A 21,697-nucleotide genomic window follows, 5' to 3' on the forward strand; every position below is an offset into this window, starting at 1 on the left:
CCAATCACATACTTTTGATCTTACAGTACCATGACTAAGCACTTCGACTCAAACTTTCGATTAAGGTTGCCCCAAAATCTACTTCACAGTTGCAAATCACAAAGAGACAGACCAAATTATATATTGAATTTGAAATGTGGGTGCCGCACCACTCTGAACCTTACTCCAAATAGCTGTTTATGTCTCAGCGCTTCCCTTGGCAACACACCTCAATCTCCGTCAACAGACAAAGTGTCATCTCACAGTCAGCTGCGACTCTCGAGGCAACTTGACGTTTCATCTGGGGACAAGGTCGGCAAAACAATTTATTGAAGATCCTTTATTTTTCATCCCTATGCGTTTAACTGGGTCCCGACCCTCTTTGTGGTATCGCAACCAAGAGTTGGTTTCCCTTGGATTCTACTTTAAGGCTTTATTAATATTGGCTTCTTGCGGGGCCGAGCGGAAAGGGGACCGGCGAGGCCCTATTGGATTCCTAACACCGCACCAACAATTTTGTCTTAAAAAGAGATTAGGATCAAGGAGGCTAACGTCGACATGACTACAAAATGAAGACGAAGACCCGTACACTCACTCACGTTGAAAGTTTTCTGGTCCAGAATAAAAGTCCGGGCCATAGCTCTCGCAGCTGCACGGCCCGGCCAAGGTTGGCCTTGATCTGCCCGAGGATCTCAGCTGACTCGCGGTCTAAGTGCTGCGCGTAGGGCAGCAGCTGGTTGTACGGGATCTCCTTCTGCGGCCTGAAGCCCAGCACGTCCTCCCTCCGTCTCCGCCACTCGCTGCCCTCTTTCTCGTAGGTCATTTTGAGACCCCGGCCTTCTCCTCCTGGATCGCGACGTGAAGGCGTCGAGGCCCCGGCGCCCGAGTCCCCGAATGTCTGACAGAATGACGGTGCCAGCAGCCGCTCACTGCCACCCAGCTCCCTCTGACTCACTTCCGGTGTCTGATCCGCTGACGGAGCGGGCCGGCCTGGAGGGGGGAGGTGGGGGGGGGGAGGGCAGGCACGGAGGACTTCAACACAAGGGACCCAAGTGCATGGGAAAGGGGGTCTGAGAAATCAAGGATTTGAAGGAGCAGCAAAAAAAAAAAGGGTTTGACGAATGTGCGAACAGGGGATTCCGGTGAAGTTGGCCCATCAACGTGTGGGGAGCAGATACGGTGCTGAGATCTTGAGGCAGAGATCCTCAAAAGCAGAGGATTTGGAATAGGACGTTCCGGGATTGTGGGTGTTATATTTGTTCCTCGAAGAAGAACAACCTTGCGTGGGTTTAATGCTTAAACAACTCTATTTCTGGAGCTGCTTGAACCAATGCCCTCGACTTCTGCCGTCGTCCCCTTTGTTCCTGCGCCAACCGCGCGCGTTGCCTACTGGGAGATGTAGTTCTTTGTTATACACACATCACGGATCTTTCCCCTTTTTTAAAAAAAAAGGTTAAAAAACCCCACAATACTATGTCTATAAACAAGGGTGTTTGCATTCTGTAGTCAGTCTTGCAGCTGGAGATGGTTTGTTGGCCTGGTTTGTGTTTCCACCACTGTATTGCTTGCGTTTGCTGCGTGAGTGCAGTTGGAACCCCGGTTTAACGCTAATTTAGATGGAACAATATATACCGCTGAACCCCCACGTTCCGTTCTTTGAAATAGGAAGCTAAGCGAGCCCATTTTCAAAGATGCAGCACCAGAGAAAGGCACCCTGTGCCACAGCGGATGTTTAGAAGTGGTGCACCTAAAATAAATGATTAAGGCAAATACAGTAATATCTTGGTGGGAATTCATCACATGGATGGGGGGGAGGGGGATATGTGCTGCCGCGAACAGGGAGTATTTGTCTTTCTGAGAACTCTGAACATATTCCTTTTCTACAAGTGCTGGACCCTTTTGTGTACACAACCATGGGTTGGAGCTTGTAGTTGTAGATCCATGTGGTTCCTTCTCATTTTTGTCCCTCTCTCTTTCTGCATCTGGTAGAAATGTGGATCCATTTCCTCTTGCACATATCCTTACAGGGACCATGTGCCAGAATTGTGATCTCAGATTCACACTTGAACTCCAGGCTTCAGGGCTGATAGGCTTTTTGCAGTCTTATCAAGATACTGTTTCTGTTTTACTTTCTCTTCCACCTTAGCCTGTTTGACCTTGTGTGGTCCTTAAGGTGTCAACAGATTTTCATGCATGGAAGGTTGGTATGTATGCATCGACCCATCAGCGTTTGGGCAGGAGAAAGCCCATTCTGCAGTGGCACATTTCTGTGAACCATTATACTTATGTGGAAATCCTCTCGTCCATCATGCACTTTCTTCATGAGGCTCTTCACCACCTTGACAGAACTCTCTGCTAGGCCTTAAGACTTTGGGAGATGTTATATGTCCAAACCCCTAAATATTAGCAAAGGGCTCAAATTCATAGCTCGAAAATTGAGGACCATTATCTGATATTACTTCACAAGGAACTCCTTGCCTCACAAACACATTTTTCATGAAAGTGATAACTGCTTTGCTGGATGTTGACTGCAGTTTTGCTACCTCTGGGTAAATGGAAAAATAGTCTGTTACTACTATATGACTTCCCATTACTGTCAAACAAATTTACTCCTACTTTGAGTACAGCCTGTCTGGTACAGGTTGTGGTATAAGCAGTTTTGATCAGGAGCGTATCTAGGGGGAGGCAAGTATGGCATGTGCCCTGGGAACCACTTGAAGGGGGGCACCACTGAGCAGTTTCTGCCCCCAGTGGTCTCCTTCACCACCCTGTGACTTCAGTGAGCCTGACATCAGTAGTTGGTAAATTAATTGGAAGTTGTTCTAAGATATGGGATGATGTAGCAGCCGTGTAGTGGGCCGAGCGGTTGCACAGCACGGCAACGTGAACTGTCGCTGCCCCGGTTCTGTGGGCCTGCAGACCATAATACAGGCGCTGCATATGATGTAGCAGGCCGAGCGGGTGCACAGCGCGGCAATGCGAACTGTTGCCGGCACAGTTCTGCAGGCGTGCAAAATCCTAATAGGGACATCTGCCTACTCACCTAATGGACTGCACGCTAGGTGTACTGAGTGCTGAGGAACAGCACATTGAGCTATTGAGTCTTCTGCCAGAAGGCGCGGGACACTTACAAGGCTAGATTTAAACCTGCCGGTCCCATGGATCAACAGCTAGGGACGTCTGCCTACTCACCTAATGGACTGCACGCTAGGTATACTGAGTGCTGAGGAACAGCACATTGAGCTATTGAGTCTCCTGCCAGAAGGCGCGGGACACTTACAAGGCTAGATTTAAACCTGCCGGTCCCATGGATCAACAGCTAGGGACATCTGCCTACTCACCTAATGGACTGCACGCTAGGTATACTGAGTGCTGAGGAACAGCACATTGAGCTATTGAGTCTCCTGCCAGAAGGCGCGGGACACTTACAAGGCTAGATTTAAACCTGCCGGTCCCGTGGGTCAGCAGCAATCTCATAGTGACATCCCACCTTGTCCTGTGAAACCCGGAACACACAGTATATAAAAGAAGCCTGTAAACACTGAATAAATCAGTCTGAGTTGACTACTCTGCCGTGTGTTTGTATTTCTTTAGTAACTCTAACGTAGTAGCTGCTACAATATACAATTATTTGGATAGCCAGAAACAGATTGGGGATAGTGATCATGGCTTTATGCATGGTCAGTCGTGTTTAACCAATCTTGTAGAGTTTTTTTGAGGTTACCTAGAAAGTTGACAAAGGAAAGGCTGTGGATATTGTTTACATGAACTTTAGTAAGGCTTTTGACAAGGTCCAATATGGGAGGTTGGTTAGAAAGGTTCATACACCAAGTATTCATTATGAAGTAATAAACTAGATTCAACAATGGCTGGGTGGGAAAAGCCAGCGAGTAGTGGTGAATGATTGGTTCTCAGACTGGAGGCCTGTGACTAGTGGTGTGCCTCAGGGATCAGTGCTGGGACCATTGTTGTTTGTCATCTATATCAATGATTTGGATGATAATTTGATAAATTGGATCAGCAAGTTCACAGGTGACACTAAGATTGGAGACATTGTGGACAGAGAAGAAGGTTTTAAAAGCTTGCAGAGAGATCTTGACCAGCTGGAAAAATACCAGATGGAATTTAATCCACACAAGTGTGAGGTGTTGCATTTTGGAAGGACAAACCAAGAAAGGACATGCACAGTAAATAGTAGGGCACTGAGGAGTATGGTAAATCAGAGAGATCTGAGAATACAGATACACAATTCCTTGAAAGCGGTATCACAGGCAGATAGGGTTGTAAAGGGAACTTTTGGCATACTGGCCTTCACAAATCAAAGCACTGAGTATAGGAATTGGGATGTTATGGTGAAGTTGTAAGACGTTGGTGAGGCCAAATTTGGAGCATTGTGTGCAGTTCTGGTTCTAACTACAGGAAAGTTATCAATAAGATAGAGAGAGTGCAGAGAAATTTACTAGGATGTTGCCCGGTCTTCAGGAACTGAGTTACAGGGAAAGGTTAAACAGGTTAGGACTTTATTCCCTCAAGCATAGAAGAATGAGGGGAGATTTGATAGAGATATTTAAAATTATGAGGGGTACAGACAGAGTAAATGTAGATAGGCTTTTTCCACTGAGCATAGGTGAGAAACAAACCAGAGGACATGGGTTAAGGGGAAAAGTTTAGAGGGAATATGAGAGAGAACATCCTCATCCAGAGAGTGGTGGAAGCATGGAACGAGCTGCCAGCTGAAGTCATGAATGCTGACTCAATTTTAACTTTTAAGAAGAATTTGGACAGGTACATGGATGGGAGAAGTATGGAGGGCTATGGACTCCTTACAAGTCAGTGGGGCTAGGCAGAAAAATGGTTCAGCACAGACTAGAAGGGCTGAAGAGTCCTGTTTCTGTGCTGTAATGCTCAATTATTTTATGGTTCTAATCCTGCAATTATTAATCTAGAATAGAAATATTTCAATGTATTTCACAATGTTACAGAAAATATCATTTACCCAGTTAATAAGATTAATACATTAACCTTGTAATAAGCACATGTAGTTGCACTGTGTTGCAGGGAGAGAAAGGAGTCTGACTTGTGGCATCCACTTGGAAGACCATTTACTTGTTCATATGCACATGCACATTTTAAACATTCCTCCCAGGAACTTCCGCATGCCACAGGGCAGAAATGACATCACCTTCTGGCCGAAGGTTCGCAGTCAGAGCTGACTTTCTGAGATGGTTCGAACTGCACTTAGGCGAGCTGCCACAACTTTTAATTTCTTGATTTACATTCTACTTGTCCAACTATTTTTATGTTCAATGTATGACTCAACACACATTGGAAAAACATCCATGTGTAAATGCAAATTTCAGCAGTATCGGAAATTAAGATGGCTCCATATAGTATATACATGGCACCAGACATGGTTTACAGACCAAATTAATTGAGGGTAGCAGTTAAGTTTATTTTGTAAGAGGTTGGTAAAGAGAGAAAAACTTATCTTCTTCATGCATGAAGAATGCTAAAGTAAGTATTTTATCTCCCTTGGCTGATTTTTTTTTAAAGTAGCAATGTTTCTTCAACATACTGATTGAAGAAAAACAACACACTCCACAAATTCTTTTATGATTTGGTTAGGTTGCTTGTGAAAATAGATTGAACACAAGTTGAAGGCTATTATTGGTAACTGTCCATAATAAATACAATGATCTTGAATTTATCATGCTTTTGGAGTCAGATGTTGAGGGAGCCATGTTTCTCTCAATTAAATCCGCTTCGTACAACTTTCATCAACCTCATATTTCATTTTATAAAATGAGATAATATTCTAATTGACAATGAAAAACATACAATGTAAATGCCACAGCTTACAATGTTTTTGTTTATCCAAATGATATTACTTGAATTGATTATAATCTTATTTTTCCACTTCAATTAACTAAACTTCTAATAGGATCCATCTTCATGATCCTTTTTTTATTTAAAAAACAAAAGTGATAGTTGTTTTAGTACTTTTAAAAAATGTTTGACCTCATCTTAAAATAGTCCAATCTCACTCCTCGAAGTTCACTGATATCAAGCAATTCTTATACTGTGCACAGAATTTAACATTTATGAATCTTCACCAGGCTTTGGTGCTTGAAAAGTAAATATTTACTGCTCAGATAGGTTCTTGTTGCTCATTGGACATACACAACCAATTCCTTTTGATTAGCCATTTCAGTGACTTACTGAAGAAACTTGCTCCATCATGGTTTTCCAGATGATAACCTCTTTCTTTCAGGTCACCACAGAGTTCCTTTCAGTTTCCCTTATTTCAAGGGAAACATTATACAGCCAACCATCTCCGCTTGTATGGCCCACAAGGGCTTTGATCAGGCTGAACTAAGAACTCACAACCCGTCTTCAAATTGTTTTTTTTTTTCCACAAGCTTGCCAGCTTGTCCTGTTCCAGTCCCAGCTGCTGCTGCTGAACTGTAGAATTCTCTCTCTCTCTTTTTCTCTCGCAGAAAATCACATGACACTCTTAGAACAGCAAACTGCACTCAGACTGCGGCACAGGACCCAATCTTCTGAGTTAATTCATCTCTTGCTTTCCAAAACAGTAATCCATTACTCCACAGCATGTCCAATTAATGCCTACATGAAGTCCTTATAGGCATTCTTTTTTTTTTAATATTTTATTTATAATTTTTCACACAGGCTAGTACAGTCATAGACCATGTCCTGCCAATGATGACAGTTCACAATCTTGTATACATGTACATGTACTCCTTTTCTCTATGACTATATATACAAGCCCACATCATTACCCACCCCCTCCCCCATCTACCAAACTAAACCATTCATTCATACTACAATGTCAATAAAAATAACACATTAAGGAAATGAATAAGAGTACAAATAATAAAAAAGAAACAGGGACTATCACGGCTCAACAGATGGCTTCCGGGTCGGTGCTTATTCTTGACTTTCCCTGATTGGGATCAGTGCGGGAGAGAGGGAACCGCAGCAGGGAATGGTAAAACAATCACTTCCATGCACCTATGTAGAGGATGTTTGGCTGTCAAATCTTCTGAAAGGTGCTATACTTGTTTCTCAGATTGTAAGTTATTTTCTCCAGGGGAACACAACTTTGCATTTCCTTGTTCCATCACTCAATACTAAGAATAGAGTCGGACTTCCAAGTCACTGCAATGCACTTACTGGCCACCGCCAATGCAATTAACACAAATTGGATTTGAAATTTAGACAGCTTCATTGTAAGCCTTATGTCCAATACATTTCCCAACAGGAACAACTCTGGGTCTTGAGGGAAATGTTTACCTATAAATTTCTCCAGGACTTGGATTAGATCTACCCAAAAGGGCCTCACCTTGGCACATAACCAGGTTGCATGCATGAACATCCCGGTTGCAACACCGCACCTAAAGCATTGATCTGGGAGTTCTGGTTTTGATCTATTGATTTTCTGTGGCATTATGTACAATTGGTGCAATAAGTTATACTGGACCACCCTGTACCTTGCATTAATGACCATGGTCATGCTTTCCCGGCATAGGTCGGACCAGCACCTCTCATCAATTATAATACCCAAGTCCAATTCCCATCTTTCTCTCAACCTATGAAGACCCGGTTTGGGTCCTTCTGATTGGAAATTTCTTGCCGTTCCCTCTACAAATCAGGGGCTCTTTGCTACTGCAATGAGGTAGGACCATACCTGGACCTAATACATCCCAAAGAAAATACCTTATTTGAAGATAGCACTGGAATGTTTTATTTGGTATATCATATTTATTTTTGAACTGTTCAAACAACATTAATTGCCTTTGCCCTTAACAGTCCTCTATACACCTGACTCCCTTGCAGAGCTAGATGTTCAGAATCCTGTTACCCACTGTCAGTGGTATTAATTTATTCAGAGTCAAGGGCATTTTTGGGGTCAACACCCACTTTAATATCCAAACACTGGTTAATTTTGGCCCAGATACTAATCACTTGTTTTAATATGGGGCTGCATTTCTTCCCTGTCAACAATTTAATGTCCCATTTATAAATAAAATCCTGTGCTATCTTCTCACCCACCATGTGCAGATTAATTTGTGCCCAGGATGGTACATCTCCTCCCTGAAAAAGGGAGGCAGTGTATCTCAACGGAGCCGCCCAATAATATTTTTTGAAGTCCAGCAATCTCAATCCACCTAAACCATAGACCCATGTTAATTTTTCCATAGAGACCCTTGGTACCTTACCATTCCAAAGAAACCTCCTAACCATATGTGATAACTGTTTGAAGAAACCCTGGGGCAACAGCACAGGCAATGTTTGGAAAAGATATTGGTATCTTGGCAACACATTCATTTTGATGCAGTTGACCCTGCCCACCAGTGTGATAGGCAGGGGCATCCACCTCTTTAAGTCCTCCTCAACTTTTCCCAGCAAGGGGGCATAATTTAACTTATATAAATTATTCAGGTCACTATCAATATTAACTCCTAGGTATTTGATCCCTTTCTGTGGCCACTTTAAATTACTAATTCCTTTAAATTGACTATAATTACCTTCAGTGAGAGGCATCACTTCGCTCTTATCCCAATTGATCTTATACCCAGACCATTCCCCATAGTTCTCCAGTACCTCATGCAGGTACCTCATGAGAAGTCGCAGGGTCTGTCAAATATATCAATACGTCATCAGCAAACAAATTAATTTTGTGTTCCTCCTGGCCCACTCTATTACCTTTGATGGCTGGATCCTGATGAATGGCTTCTGCCAACGATTCTATTGCCAGCACAAAGAGAGCTGGTGAGAGTGGGCACCCTTGTCTAATAGATCTGGAAAGTAGGAAGGCTGGAGAGACCTGCCCATTGGTTACAATTTTCACTTTGGGCACATGGTATAGTGCTCTAATCCAGCTTTGAAAAATTGGTCCCAGCCCTGCCTTCTCTAGCACCTTGAATAAAAATTCCCACCCCAGTCTATCAAAGGTCTTTTCTGCATCCAAGGAGATGGCCAGACCCTTCTCATTTCTAGATTGTGCCAGATGCATAATACTCAGCAATCTGCCAATATTATCTGCTGCCTGCCTTCCCTGCACAAAGCCTGTCTGATTTTTATTTATCAATTTCGGCAAAGGCAATGCCAATCTATTTGCCAGGGCTTTGGCAAGGATCTTGTGATTGGTATTCAGCAGAGAAATTGGCCTATAGGAAGAGAGCATAAGAGGATCCTTACCCTTCTTCAAAATCATCTTAAAAATTGCCACTGCAAAAGATTCCGGCAGAGACCTTGTTTCCCTAGCCTGGTCTATCACCTCCATATAAAGAGACATTAATAAGTCTTTAAATTCTCAATAGAACTCAGGCGGGAACCCGTCCTCCCCCGGAGACTTGACTGTTTACAGAGCACTCAATGCTTTACCCAGTTCTTCCTCAGTAAAAGGAAGATCTAATCCTGCCTGATCCTCTGGGCTCAGGCAAGGAAGGTCTAATCTGGCCATGAACTTGTCCTCTTGATTGATATTCCCAGACAATTCAGGTTTATATAATCCTTCATAAAATTCCCTGGTCTCATTAATTTCCTTTAGTTTGTACAAGACCTGGCCATTTCCCATTCATATTGCATTAATTGTTCTAGAGGCTTGTTCTGCCCTCAAATGGCATGCTCTCTCCCGCAACTCATAATATTTTTGTCTCGACCTCATAATAACCTTTTCCACATTATACATGTGAAGCATATTATATTCCAATTTCTTATTTGTGAGAGCTCTGTAATGGTCTTCTCAGCCTGATTCCTGAACATCCTTCTCTAATTGGGTAATATCCTTTTCCAATTCCTCCACTTCCATTATATAGTTTTTTTTTTCGTATACCCAATTATCTGACTCCTCAAGTACACCTTGAGAGTGTCCCATAGAAGAAATTTACCTGGCATAGAGAGGCAGTTGTCCTCACAAAACTGAGTTATTTGAGATCTTATAAAGCTACAAAACTCTGGCTTTCTCAATAGCAAAGTGTTAAGATGCCACCTGTATGCTGTGTCCTGCTTATCTGGCTTGTCTATAGTCAAGACCAGGGGGAGTGGTCTGAGAGAAGTCTCACTCTGTACTCAGCTTCCATGATCCTATCCTCTAAATGGGCTGAAGCTGAAAAGAAATCTATTCTAAATTAGGAGTCATGTTGTTTCGAGTAGAATGAGTAGTCTCTCTCTCTCTCAGATGCATTCTATGCCACACATCTATTAAATTCAACTCTCTCATTCAGTCAATGGTGGCTTTCGCCACTCTAGTTCTAGTTATACATATTGTGGACTAGTCCAATACAGGATCCAGGGATAAATTAAAGTCACCCCCTATCAAAATATTTTCACTTCCTTCTGCCAAACGTAGGGAAATGTCCTGTTTTTTTCCCAAACTTTATATATTGAAAAATTATTGGTAAATATACAAAATACATTTCACAACAAAATTTTTATATATATGAAAATAAAAAGAGAAACAAAAACAACCCCCCACCCCTTCAGCCAGCTCTCTTAGGAAAGCCAAAGAAATATATAAAGAAAAACTAAAGAATAAAATAAATCAAATTACATCTAAATGCATATAGTCCAAATATAGTGACCACTTATTAACAAAAAAAGAATAATTATCATGCAAAACATAAGTAATTTTATCCTTAACAATACAAGCTTCCATTTCATTATGCCATTGCATTATACTAATCACTGTCTTATCCTTCCATGTACTTGCTGTACATTTTCGAGCTATGGCCAATGGTAAATATACAAATGCGATTTGAAATTTATCCAACCCCAATCCCTTTAAAGGAATCACATAACCCAGTAAAAAAACAGATGGATCTCATGGTAACTTAATCTTATACAATTTTTCCAAAATTGACTTAATTTCTTTCCAAAATGGTTGTACAAACATACATGACCAAACAGCATGTAAATAAAATCCAACACACGTACCACATCTAAAACAAGAATCTGAATACTAAGGCCATATTTTTTCAATTTCTCAGGAGTTAAATATAACTGATGCAAAAAATTATAATTAACCATTCCATATTGTGCATTTGTCAATCTACTAACACTATCACGACACATATCCATCCAGTAAACTTCAGGAAAAGCAAAAGTTAAATTATTTTCCCATTTAAACTTAGATTTCTCCCATTCCAGCTTATCCATATTGGCTTGTAATACTTGATACATAACAGAAATATAACCCTTTTCAGGCATAGAAGAAATCAAAGACTCAAACTCCGACAATACAGATAAAACCATCTCTCTACCATACATTTTTTTAACCAGTGACCGAAGTTGATAATAAACAAATAAAGAAGCTTCAGCGATATCAAAACACTCTTTAAATTTAATAAAAGAAAGAAATTGACCTACAAAACAATCCTGCAATATTTTTATACCCTTAAAATCCCAATTCTTTAAATGACTATTAAATATTGAAAAAGGAATAAGTTGATTATTATATAATGGCATTTAAATAAATAATTTACCTTTTGATTCTATAGTGTTATTCTTTTTTGTCCATAACATCAATAAATGTTTTAATATCAGCACATTATACTCCCATAATAAATCTATATTCCACCGAAATATAAATTGATCTACTGCAGTTTCAGAAATACATGCCATCTCAACTTTAGCCCAACTTGGAGATTAATCCAAATCCATCAAACCACTAATAAATTTAAGTTGGGCTGCCTCATAATAATTCTGAAAATGAGGTAATTGCAATCCACCTAATGTGTACTTTCAAGTAAGCTTATTTAATGCTACCCTTGGTAATTTACCTTTCCATGAAAATTCCCTAGTAGCTATATTTAAATCCTGAAAAAAAGTTCCTTGTAAGAAAACACGGTATTGATTGAAACAAATATTGAATACATGGAAAAATATTCATTTTAATACAATTAACCCAGCCAATTAAAGTTAACGGAAGGTCTTTCCACTTAATTAAGTCTGCTTTTATCTTTTTCAACAATGGAACATAATTTAATTTATATAAAGATTGATACTCAGTATTCACAATTATTCCTAAATATTTAATTTTATCTGTCCATTTCAAATTAATAACATTTTTATAAACTGAATAATGTCCTTCACCTACCAGTAAATTTTCACTTTTATCGCAATTAACTTTATACCAAGATAATGATCCATACTGCAATAAACATTCCCGTAAATGCAGCAAAGATTGTTCCGGATTTGTTAAGTATATCAAAACATCATCTGCAAATAAATTAATCTTATACTCTTCATCCAAAACTCTCATCGCTTATGTCTGCTCATTTTGCCGTATTGATTGAGCTAACAGTTCAATGACCAATGCAAATAGGCCTGGTGACAATGGACAAACCTGTTGAGTAGAATACGTTAATTTAAATAACGATGAAATTTGTCCATTTGTCACCACCCTAGCAGTCAGGTTTGTATATCAAGTTTAACCCAGCCAATAAAAAAAGGGCCAAATTTAAACTTTTCCAAGACCTTAAATAAAAAATTCCATTCGACCGTATCAAAGCTTTTTTCGCATCAAGTGCAACCACTCGGGCTGTCGTCGGTATACATTGGTCAAACTAATTAGTCGAAGAATATTATCTGAAGCATATCTATTTTTAATAAAACCTATGTGATCTTCCTGTATCAATTTAGGTAAATATTTAGCAACCTGATTTGCTAACAATTTAGCTATTATTTTATAGTCCACATTCAATAAAGAAATAGGTCAATACAAAGACACTTTTAATGGATCTCTATCTTTCTTTGGAATTACAGTAATTAAAGCACTAGAACGAGATTCTGGTAACTCATACTGTTCAGTCATTTGTTGTAATACCTTCCCAAACACCGAAGATAAATCTTCATAAAAACCTTCATAAAATTCCACCGAAAACCCATCATCTTCTGGTGACTTACCATTAGGCATTTCCATCATAGCGGTCTTAATTTCTAAATCTGTGAATGGAGCTTCCAAATCTATAATATCCTCTTCATCTAATGCTGGTAACTTTAATGTAGATAAAAAAGAATCAATAGATCCATTATCCTGTTTACCCTCAGAAGTATATAATTTTTTATAAAATTAATAAAACTGTTCATTGATTTCCTGAGGTTTATAGGTAACTATCGAATCCTTTTTAACAGCAATAACCCTTGAGGTTTGCTCCTTCTTTAACTGCCACACAAGTACTTTATGCACCTTCTCACCCCACTCATAATATCATTGTTTGATTTGATTAAGTAAACATTCAAATTGATAAGTCTGTAACGTATTATATCACAATTTCCATCTAGTCAAAGTCATCTTCTGATCTTCTGTTACTCCCTTCGGAAATTCCTTCTCCAATTCATCAATCTGCTTTTCTAATTTAATGTCCCCGTTGTCGGCACCGACTCTGAAACTGACGCCCTGCTCTGCAGGGCAGAGGTAAGTATTAAACTCTCCCCCGCTGTCAGCACCAACGCTGATTTCTTGCCGGTTCCCCTTCTGTCGGACCGCTCTGAATTCTGCGGGGTTCAGCGCTGCTGTCCCGCAACTGTTGCCCATGCCAACCTCTTTGTGGGCCTCGCACACCCCACAAGTGTGCTCGGTCTGACAGTCCCGTTGAGGGAGGGAGGGACCCAATCCTTTCCCCATCCCCAAGGGTTTCAGGGGATTTTTCTTCAGGTACTTGTCGGCCATTTCCATCGGAGTCCTGCTCTTCCCATCTGGTAAGATTCATGTTTGAAATTGCAGCTTCCACTTTGGGCACCTTGCCGAAATGGAGCTTTGAGTTAAGTACTTATTGCAGGAGTGTTGTCTAAGGTATGCGGACAGATATGACAAACATGCTGATTGAGTTTGATCAGAGCCTTGGTGCTTGGGATGTTGGTCTGAGAGGCTTTCTTCCACCGATAGATGACAGACCATTCCAGTCCAAGTTATGTATTACTCAGCAGGTCCAGCAGCATTTATGTAGAGCACACATGTCAAACTCTGGCCCGCGGGCCAAATTTGGCCCATGATATAATTATATTTGGCCCTCAAGATCATTTCAAAATGTATTAGAGGTGGCCCGCTGGCCGCCGCGCCAGTATAGCTCATGCACAGTAATACAACAAATCCCAGAATGCATTGGCGTCAGCCTGCTAATCGCCCCCACCTCCTCTGTTTACGTTGCAGGGTCTCACCGTGGACTCTGGTTTTGGGGCCTGGCCGGTGTCAGGGGAAGCCAAGGCCGCTTCCCAGCGCCCGGAACCGGAGGCCTCGGGCCTGACCTCACCAGGACCATTGCCCATTCCCCCTCCCTGCTGCAGGCCGATCCGTGACTCACGGTGACGGGGCCGCTGATCCGCCGAGATGCTGCCCTGCAGCGAGAGCCGATGCCCCTGCACTGTCGTTGTCCGACCCGATCGCCCGCAAACCCCGCCCTCCCGCACACAGGCCTGAGTAAGTATTATGAACTTTAATCTCAGGATAAAACGATCTTCCAATAGTTTCATGTCACAGTGATAAATATATTCCTGTTTAAAAATGATCCTGCACCTGGATACAAGCTCATTAGGCATAAAACTTGAAAAGTGTGTAAATCAAAGGATATCTGTACCAATGGAAAAGGGGCATGGCAAATAACCCTGCTAGAGTTCATGCCCACAATCAGTCACCCATTTGATTGTTTCAGGAATCATGTTATTCTCCCACATTCTCAATAGTCCTCAGATTTTACTATTCGACAGCACACTAGCAACATTTGACAAATCCTCTATAGAGAAATATTATTTATTGAATATTTTATTTCTCATTTGTTAATGCTTCTGGAAAGAGTTTATCCAAAACTATTATTAAACATTTATTTTAATAAGAAAAAGTTTAACATTACATATGTTAAAAGAAGAGAAAACATGCAGATGTTGTTGAAAATTTTCAATAAATATTTAGTTCGGCCCTCGACTTAGTCCAAGTTTTTAATTTTGGCCCTCCGTGAATTTGAGTTTGACACCCCTGATGTAGAGCGAAACAATAGTTTTGTCAATAACTTTTGATCAGAACCAGGTAATGTTAAATAATGTGCAAGTTGTAAAGAGGTTTGGAAAAAAAGAAAGTAAATGCCTGTGATAGGAATAACAACCAAGAGAGAATGATGCACATGGTGGTGGTACAGCTATGTAAGGGTCTTGAAGAATTTTAATCATAGTTGATCCATCTAAGGGAAATGATTGACAAAAGTGAATGAAATAAAGCAATGCCTTTACAATTAGATACTGAACTTTGCAGTAGTTGAAAATCTGAAATAAAAAGGAATGTTGGAATTATCCAGATGTACTCAAGCAATTCCTGCTGTGAAAGAAAAAGTTTTGATTCTGATATCAATATTTTCCACACCAGAACTACTGAAATGTCTTCCTTTCATATATTCCTGGCTTCCCTTCCACAATTATTAGCCCCTTTTCCACTGGCATCCCAGTTAATTGGCTGTGCAGGTCCCAGAATAGGAAACCCTTTGTGCTGCTTCCACTGGGCCACACTTAATGGGGACACTAATTGCTTTTCCACTGAACACACTCATCCCCGGGGATCAGAGTGATTTTCTGTTGTTCCTTTTCCATTGGTTTTTATCAGGATGCAGGCGTCAGCAAATGCCGGGGCTACGAGTTGGGGTGGAAGTGGTTAATCCCTGATGTGAAATGATATAATTTGATGCCGGCATTCAGACAATGTTCCTTTTCCACTGGATCCTATACCAGTAAATTCCCAGTTAATTCCAGGAACAGGGTCCCAGTGGAAAAGTGGCTATTGATAGGGTTCTCAACCATGTCAATTACATTTCATAAATTTCTGCTCTCTGTCCCTATCACACTCATAGCAAGGACGTGGCTCTTCTTGTCCTTACCTTCCACCCCATATGCTACAAATCATCCTCTGCATTTTTCACCAAATTCACCAGGGTGTCAACGTCAGACGCGTCTTCCTTTCATCTCCCCTCTGCTTTGAGATGACAAAGGGACTGTTCCCTTTTCATTCTTCTGTCAATATCTATTCCTCTTCTCAACATACCTACCCATGACATCAGAGGAAATGTAACATCTATCCTTTTCCCTACCTACTATCCAAGGATCCAAACCCTTCAATAGGTAATAAAGTTATTCATCTGTACTTCTAATTTTGTCTCCCAAATTTACTGCCTACGAAGCAGCATCCTGAAAATTAGACAAAGCAACCCCAGATTTGATTTCAGCTTTGCTGAACTCCACCGTTCAGTCCTCAAGGATAATCCCGAGCTGCCTATCACTTTAACTAATTGCATCTCTCCTATTCTCTATGTTTTTTGCCAATCACACCTGGCTAGAAAGCCCAATGTAAACTTTAGTACATTGTCTTGTTACGAGCTCAGAGGACTCCAAAAACCAACAGCAATAGAAATTCACCAGGACCATGGTTAAACAAAAATGTTTTTAATTTTCTTCATGCATAATAATATCAATCTTTAACTTATTACTATTAACTTAACCCCCTTCTAATTCTAAGTGTATGTCATGTGTATGTGTTCAGAAAAGTTCTTTGCTTCACTGTCCAATCATTCACTTTTCACTTCTCCAAGTTCACCGGTATTAGGCAATTTTCCATACTGTGCATAGAATTTAACATTTATGATCTTCACTGGGTTCTGGTGCTTTATCTTAAATTGTTACCACAAAGGAAGGTCTTGTTGGTTTCAGAGAGATATTTGTTATTCATTGGATACATGCAAACTGGTCTCCTTCAATCAGTCACTTTAGTGCCTTGACAAAGAAACTTGCCCCCGTGTGGGTTTTTCCAAATGATAACCTTCTTCCAGTTTACCACAAAGAGTTTTTTCCCCTATTTCAAGGGAAACACATTTTACAGCCACATCCTCTTGTAATTGACTACAAGGATTTAGATTAGGCTGAACTCAAAACTCATCTTCAAATGGGATCTTGCAGTTTCCAACACCAATTTCTGCTGTAAACTCTCTCTCTCTCTCTCTCTCACACACACATGGCTCTCTCTCTCTCTCTTTCTCTCTCACACACACAGCTCTCTCTCTCTCTCTCTCTCTCTCTCTCTCTCTCTCTCTCTCTCTCTCTCTCTCTCTCTCTCTCTCTCTCTCTCTCTCTCCATGGCCCTTCTTAGAACCGCAGATTTCAAGTTGGCACCAGTTTTAATAGCAAAAGATTTATCAGTTTCTGAGCCTGGATATCTGCTCCTTTTAAGACAATAGCCATTTCAATTCTACAACATCAGTCCCATTAACATCTACTTGATGAAGTTTTCATAGGCAATCTTCATGGTTTCTGTGAAGACACTTGCAGGCATGAAGTCTATGCTTAGGCATAACTCTTGCATTTAAAATGAGAAGTCTTTTTTATTTAAGGATTTTAAAACCACATCAATATATACATATTAAATAAAACTACAGAACTATAGAGAGATAGAGAGATAGAGAGATAGAGAGATAGAGAGATAGAGAGATAGAGAGATAGAGAGATAGAGAGATAGATAAATAAATAGAACGGGATTCTGTTGACACTGGTTAAGTGAAAAGACACACAAATGCTGGAGAAACTCAGCAGGTCAAACAGTGCCTTTATGTAGCAAAGGTAAAGATACATCACCAACATTTCAGGCTTGTGCTCAAGCTTGAAACGTTGGTGATGCAACTTTAACTGTGCTACATACAGGCACTCTTTGACACGCTGAGTTTCTCCAGCATTTGTGTGTTTATATATAAAATCCCCCTTCCTCCCCTTCAGAATATACCAAAAGAAAAAAGAAAAATAATAAGAAAAATAAAGAACATATGGAGAATGTCAAGAAAACAAATAATATATCATTAAGTCTCAATAGTGGAGCCGAGGATTACTGACAGGATGGGCTTTCAGAGTCCATTACATTTTCAAACCAACATGTTCTGAATATGGGTTCCATATTCTCCCCCCAAATTGATAATTATTATGAAAATTATAAGTTGTCTTCTCAAGTGGAATACAGCTACAAAGTTCTGCGTGCCATCTCTCTATTCCAAAATCTATATCAGATTTCCAAGTAATGGCTATGCATTTCCTCGAAACAGCTAAAGCAATTCATAAAAATTCAAATTGATACAAAATTAACCTCAATTTAGGTCACTTTAATATTACCCAGAATGGAGGACCATCGCCTTCCCAAGATCGCGTTATATGGCGAGTTCTCCACTGGCCACCATGACAGAGGTGCACCAAAGAAGAGGTACAAAGACTGCCTAAAGAAATCTCTTGGTGCCTGCTACATTGACCACCGCCAGTGGGCTGATATCGCCTCAAACAGTGCATCTTGGCGCCTCACAGTTCGGCGGGCAGCAACCTCCTTTGAAGAAGACCGCAGAGCCCACCTCACTGACAAAAGACAAAGGAGGAAAAACCCAACACCCAACCCCAACCAACCAATTTTCCCTTGCAACCACTGCAACTGTGTCTGCCTGTCCCGCATCGGACATGTCAGCCACAAACGAGCCTACAGCTGAAGTGGACATTACCCCTCCATAAATCTTTGTCCGCGAAGCCAAGCCAAAGAAGAAGAATATTACCCAACAAAAATATCATTGGATCCTGTGAGAGTTTAACCCCTATTATTTTCTCCAAAAAACTCCCAACAGCGAACCAAAAGGTTTTTTACCCTAGGACACTTCCAAATAGAATGCAAAAAAGAGCCAACTTCCTGGGCACATCTAAAGCACAAATCTGATAATGTAGAGTTCATTTTTTTAATTTTTGAGTTAAATATAATTGATGCAAAAATTATATTGAACCAATCCATACCTAACATTAATAATCTTTGTCATAATTTCTTTAAACAATTGCATCCAATCATTCTCATTTATTTGTCTATTTCACAACTTCCCATCTTAATCTCAATTTATGCTTTCCTAATTTAGGAGCTTCTTTCTGGAGTAATTTATACATCACCAAAATAAACTTTTTCGAAGTGCCATTACAAATCAATAATTCTAAATCATTCTGTCTAGGTAATATCAAACTAAGACCTAATTTATCAACCAAGAAAGCCTTAACTTGATAATAACAAAAAAGGTATTATTGGGGATATTAAATTTATTCTTCATTCATTCAAATGTAATAAATCTGTCAGTTTCAAAACAATCTTCTATTTTCTTAATACCCATTCTACTCCAAATCCCAAAAAAATTGATCATCCATAGAAAGTGGAAGACGTATATTTTGATATAAAGACATTTTCCAAGAGATTAGGCCTTTCCCACCTATTTTATAAACTATTTTATTCCATAATTCAATCAAATGTTTCAAAACAGGCATATCCCGATTGCCTATTAACAATTTTGAATTCCACTTATGAATAAAATCCTAGATATTATTTTCTCTTATTTTACCCAATTCTATTTTAACCCAAGCTAGAGTTTTATCTACATCAAACATCTCATTAATACATTTCATTTGATCTTAATTCCAATTCTTAACATGGGAAAGTTGCAAATCTTCCAATTCAAACTTCCATGTCAATTTTTCCAAAGAAACTCTAGCCATCTTTCCTTTCCATAAAAACATCCTAATACTTGAATATAAATAGTTAAAAAATTTTTGGGAATCAAAAATTGACTGATAAAGATATTGACCTTTGGAAAAATATTCATCTTTACCCAATTAACTCTACCTACTAAAGTTATTGGTAAATTATTCCACCTATTCAAATCTTCTTTAATTTTATTAAGTAAAGGTAAATAATTAAATTTGTACAGATTATTTAAACCATTATCAATCTTAATCCCCAAATAATTAATTCCATCTTATGGCCACTTAAATCGAGCAAATTTTCTACATTGAGTATAATCATCCTTAATCAGAGGCATAATTTCACTTTTGTCCCAATTCATTATATAACCTGATATTCCATCATATTCTCCCAATCTTATATATAATTGACACAAAGAATTTATAGGGTCTGTTGTATAAACAAAAGCATCATCAGCAAATAAATTAATCTTTTATTCATCAGAGGTTGCCATTTTGTGTTGTCTGGTCCTGGCAGGAGCAACAACAAAATGCATTCCACACATTAAAAAGGCATATGTCATCCCCACCTGTTCTATAGTGCACAGACCAGGCATGCTAACTTGTGATGCATCACAGTAAGGTCTGGGTACAATATGCCTGCAGGATGGGAAACCAGTGGCCTATGCTTCCAGGTCACTCACCACCATGGAGACCAGAAACACCCAAATAGAGAAGGAGTTGTTAGCAGTAATTTTAGCCTGCTCAAAATTTAATGGTTACATTTATGGTAGACCAGTAACCTTACCTCTGGTTACAATTCTGAAAAAGCCAATCCATGTGACCCCTGCACGATTACAAAGAATGATGCTCAGGCTTCAGAAATACAACGTGACTTTAATTTACAAGTGTGAAAAAGAAATACACTTAGCCAATGCGCTATCTCATGTTCCCAGAAAATGCACAATCCAGCAAGCTGAGGTAGAGTACACATTTGATATAATAACAGTAATGCACATCTCTTCCTCCTGGTTGGATGAACTGAGTCAGCACATGGCCGAAGATACAACTTTGAGGACCCAGAGCACTTTTATCAAGGGCGGCTGGCCTGACAAGCAGCACAGCCTACCATCTGAAATGCAACCCTACTTTCCATTTAGTTCTCTCAATTAATTTTTAATTTCTATAAGTCTGAATCATATTATAATAATGTTTCTTCTTTATTAAACTTTTCCTTTTTTCATTAGAAGCCTTTTCTGGAAGGAAATCCTTTTTCAAACTCTCAATTTCTTTTTCCAATTGATCAACTTCTTTAGGATAATCTTTCTCAATTTTAGCTGAGTAATTTATTATCTGACCTCCTAAGTACACCTTAAAAGCATCCCATAAAATAAATTTATTATCCACTCAATTAGAATTTATTTCTAAAAATTCTTGAATTTGTTTCCTTATAAAATCACAAAAAATCTACCCTATTCAACAATGTAGAATTAAATCTCCATCTATAAAATGACTTTTCCTTTTCAGAAACTAAACATCAAAAGTGGTGAATGGTCAGATAAAATTCTAGCTTTATTTCTGTATGTATAACTCTTCCTTGTAACTGTGCTGGCATTAAAAATATTATCTATTATTGAATAAGAGTCAAGCCTAAATGAATAAAAAGAATAATTCCTTTACTTCAGATTTAACCTTTACCAAATAGCTATCAAGTTCAAATCCTTCATCAAAGTCAAAATCATCTTTGCAGTTTTAGTTCTGATAACTGATTTTTGCAACTTATCCGACATTGGATCAAGACAACAATTAAAATCTCCTCCAATCAAAACCTTTTCAAGAGTTTCAGCTAAATGCATAAAAGCACATGAAAAGCACACATCATCAACATTAGGTGCATAAATACTCATAAATGTCCACATCTCTGAATAAATTTGACAATGCACCAAAACAAACCTCCCTGCAGGATCCATAACTACAGATCGAATCTTAACAGGTAAAATTTTATTAATCAAAATAGCATCCACTCTTCCCCTACCCAATCTCTCTTTTTTTAAATTTTTGATGTTCTTTCTCTGTTAAATGTGTCTCTTGTAAAAAAGCAGTATCAATTTTCATTTTTTAAATATAAGCTAAACCCTTTTTCTCTTCATTTTATTATTAAATCCATTTATATTAAAACTTACAAAATGTAATACTTTACAAG

The 21,697-nt window shown here is 39.3% G+C and overlaps 2 protein-coding genes across 7 annotated transcripts in view; one reads left to right on the plus strand and one right to left on the minus strand.

The window, feature by feature from the left end:
• LOC138760627 (proteasome activator complex subunit 4-like) overlaps window positions 1-933 on the minus strand; it is a 190,373-nt gene extending 189,440 nt beyond the window's left edge. For 3 of the 5 annotated variants that reach the window (XR_011355761.1, XM_069931418.1, XM_069931416.1), the window contains exon 1: window positions 579-932. Coding sequence is in view for 4 of the 5 variants with exons in the window: in XM_069931418.1 (XP_069787519.1) it covers window positions 579-802 (224 nt within the window). In the remaining variant the exon portion in view is untranslated. Of the gene's footprint in view, window positions 1-578 lie in introns of all 5 variants that reach the window. The other 2 variants (XM_069931417.1, XM_069931420.1) reach the window with 2 other exon arrangements.
• LOC138760628 (acylphosphatase-2-like) overlaps window positions 257-21,697 on the plus strand; it is a 155,453-nt gene continuing 134,012 nt past the window's right edge. Inside the window, exon 1 of one of the 2 annotated variants that reach the window (XM_069931434.1) lies at window positions 257-291. The gene's annotated coding sequence lies outside the window, so the exon portion shown is untranslated. The remainder of the gene's footprint in view (window positions 292-21,697) is intronic. The other variant, XM_069931425.1, reaches the window with a different exon arrangement.

The sequence above is a fragment of the Narcine bancroftii genome, chromosome 4 (assembly GCF_036971445.1).
Source record: "Narcine bancroftii isolate sNarBan1 chromosome 4, sNarBan1.hap1, whole genome shotgun sequence".
Classification (NCBI taxonomy): domain Eukaryota; kingdom Metazoa; phylum Chordata; class Chondrichthyes; order Torpediniformes; family Narcinidae; genus Narcine; species Narcine bancroftii.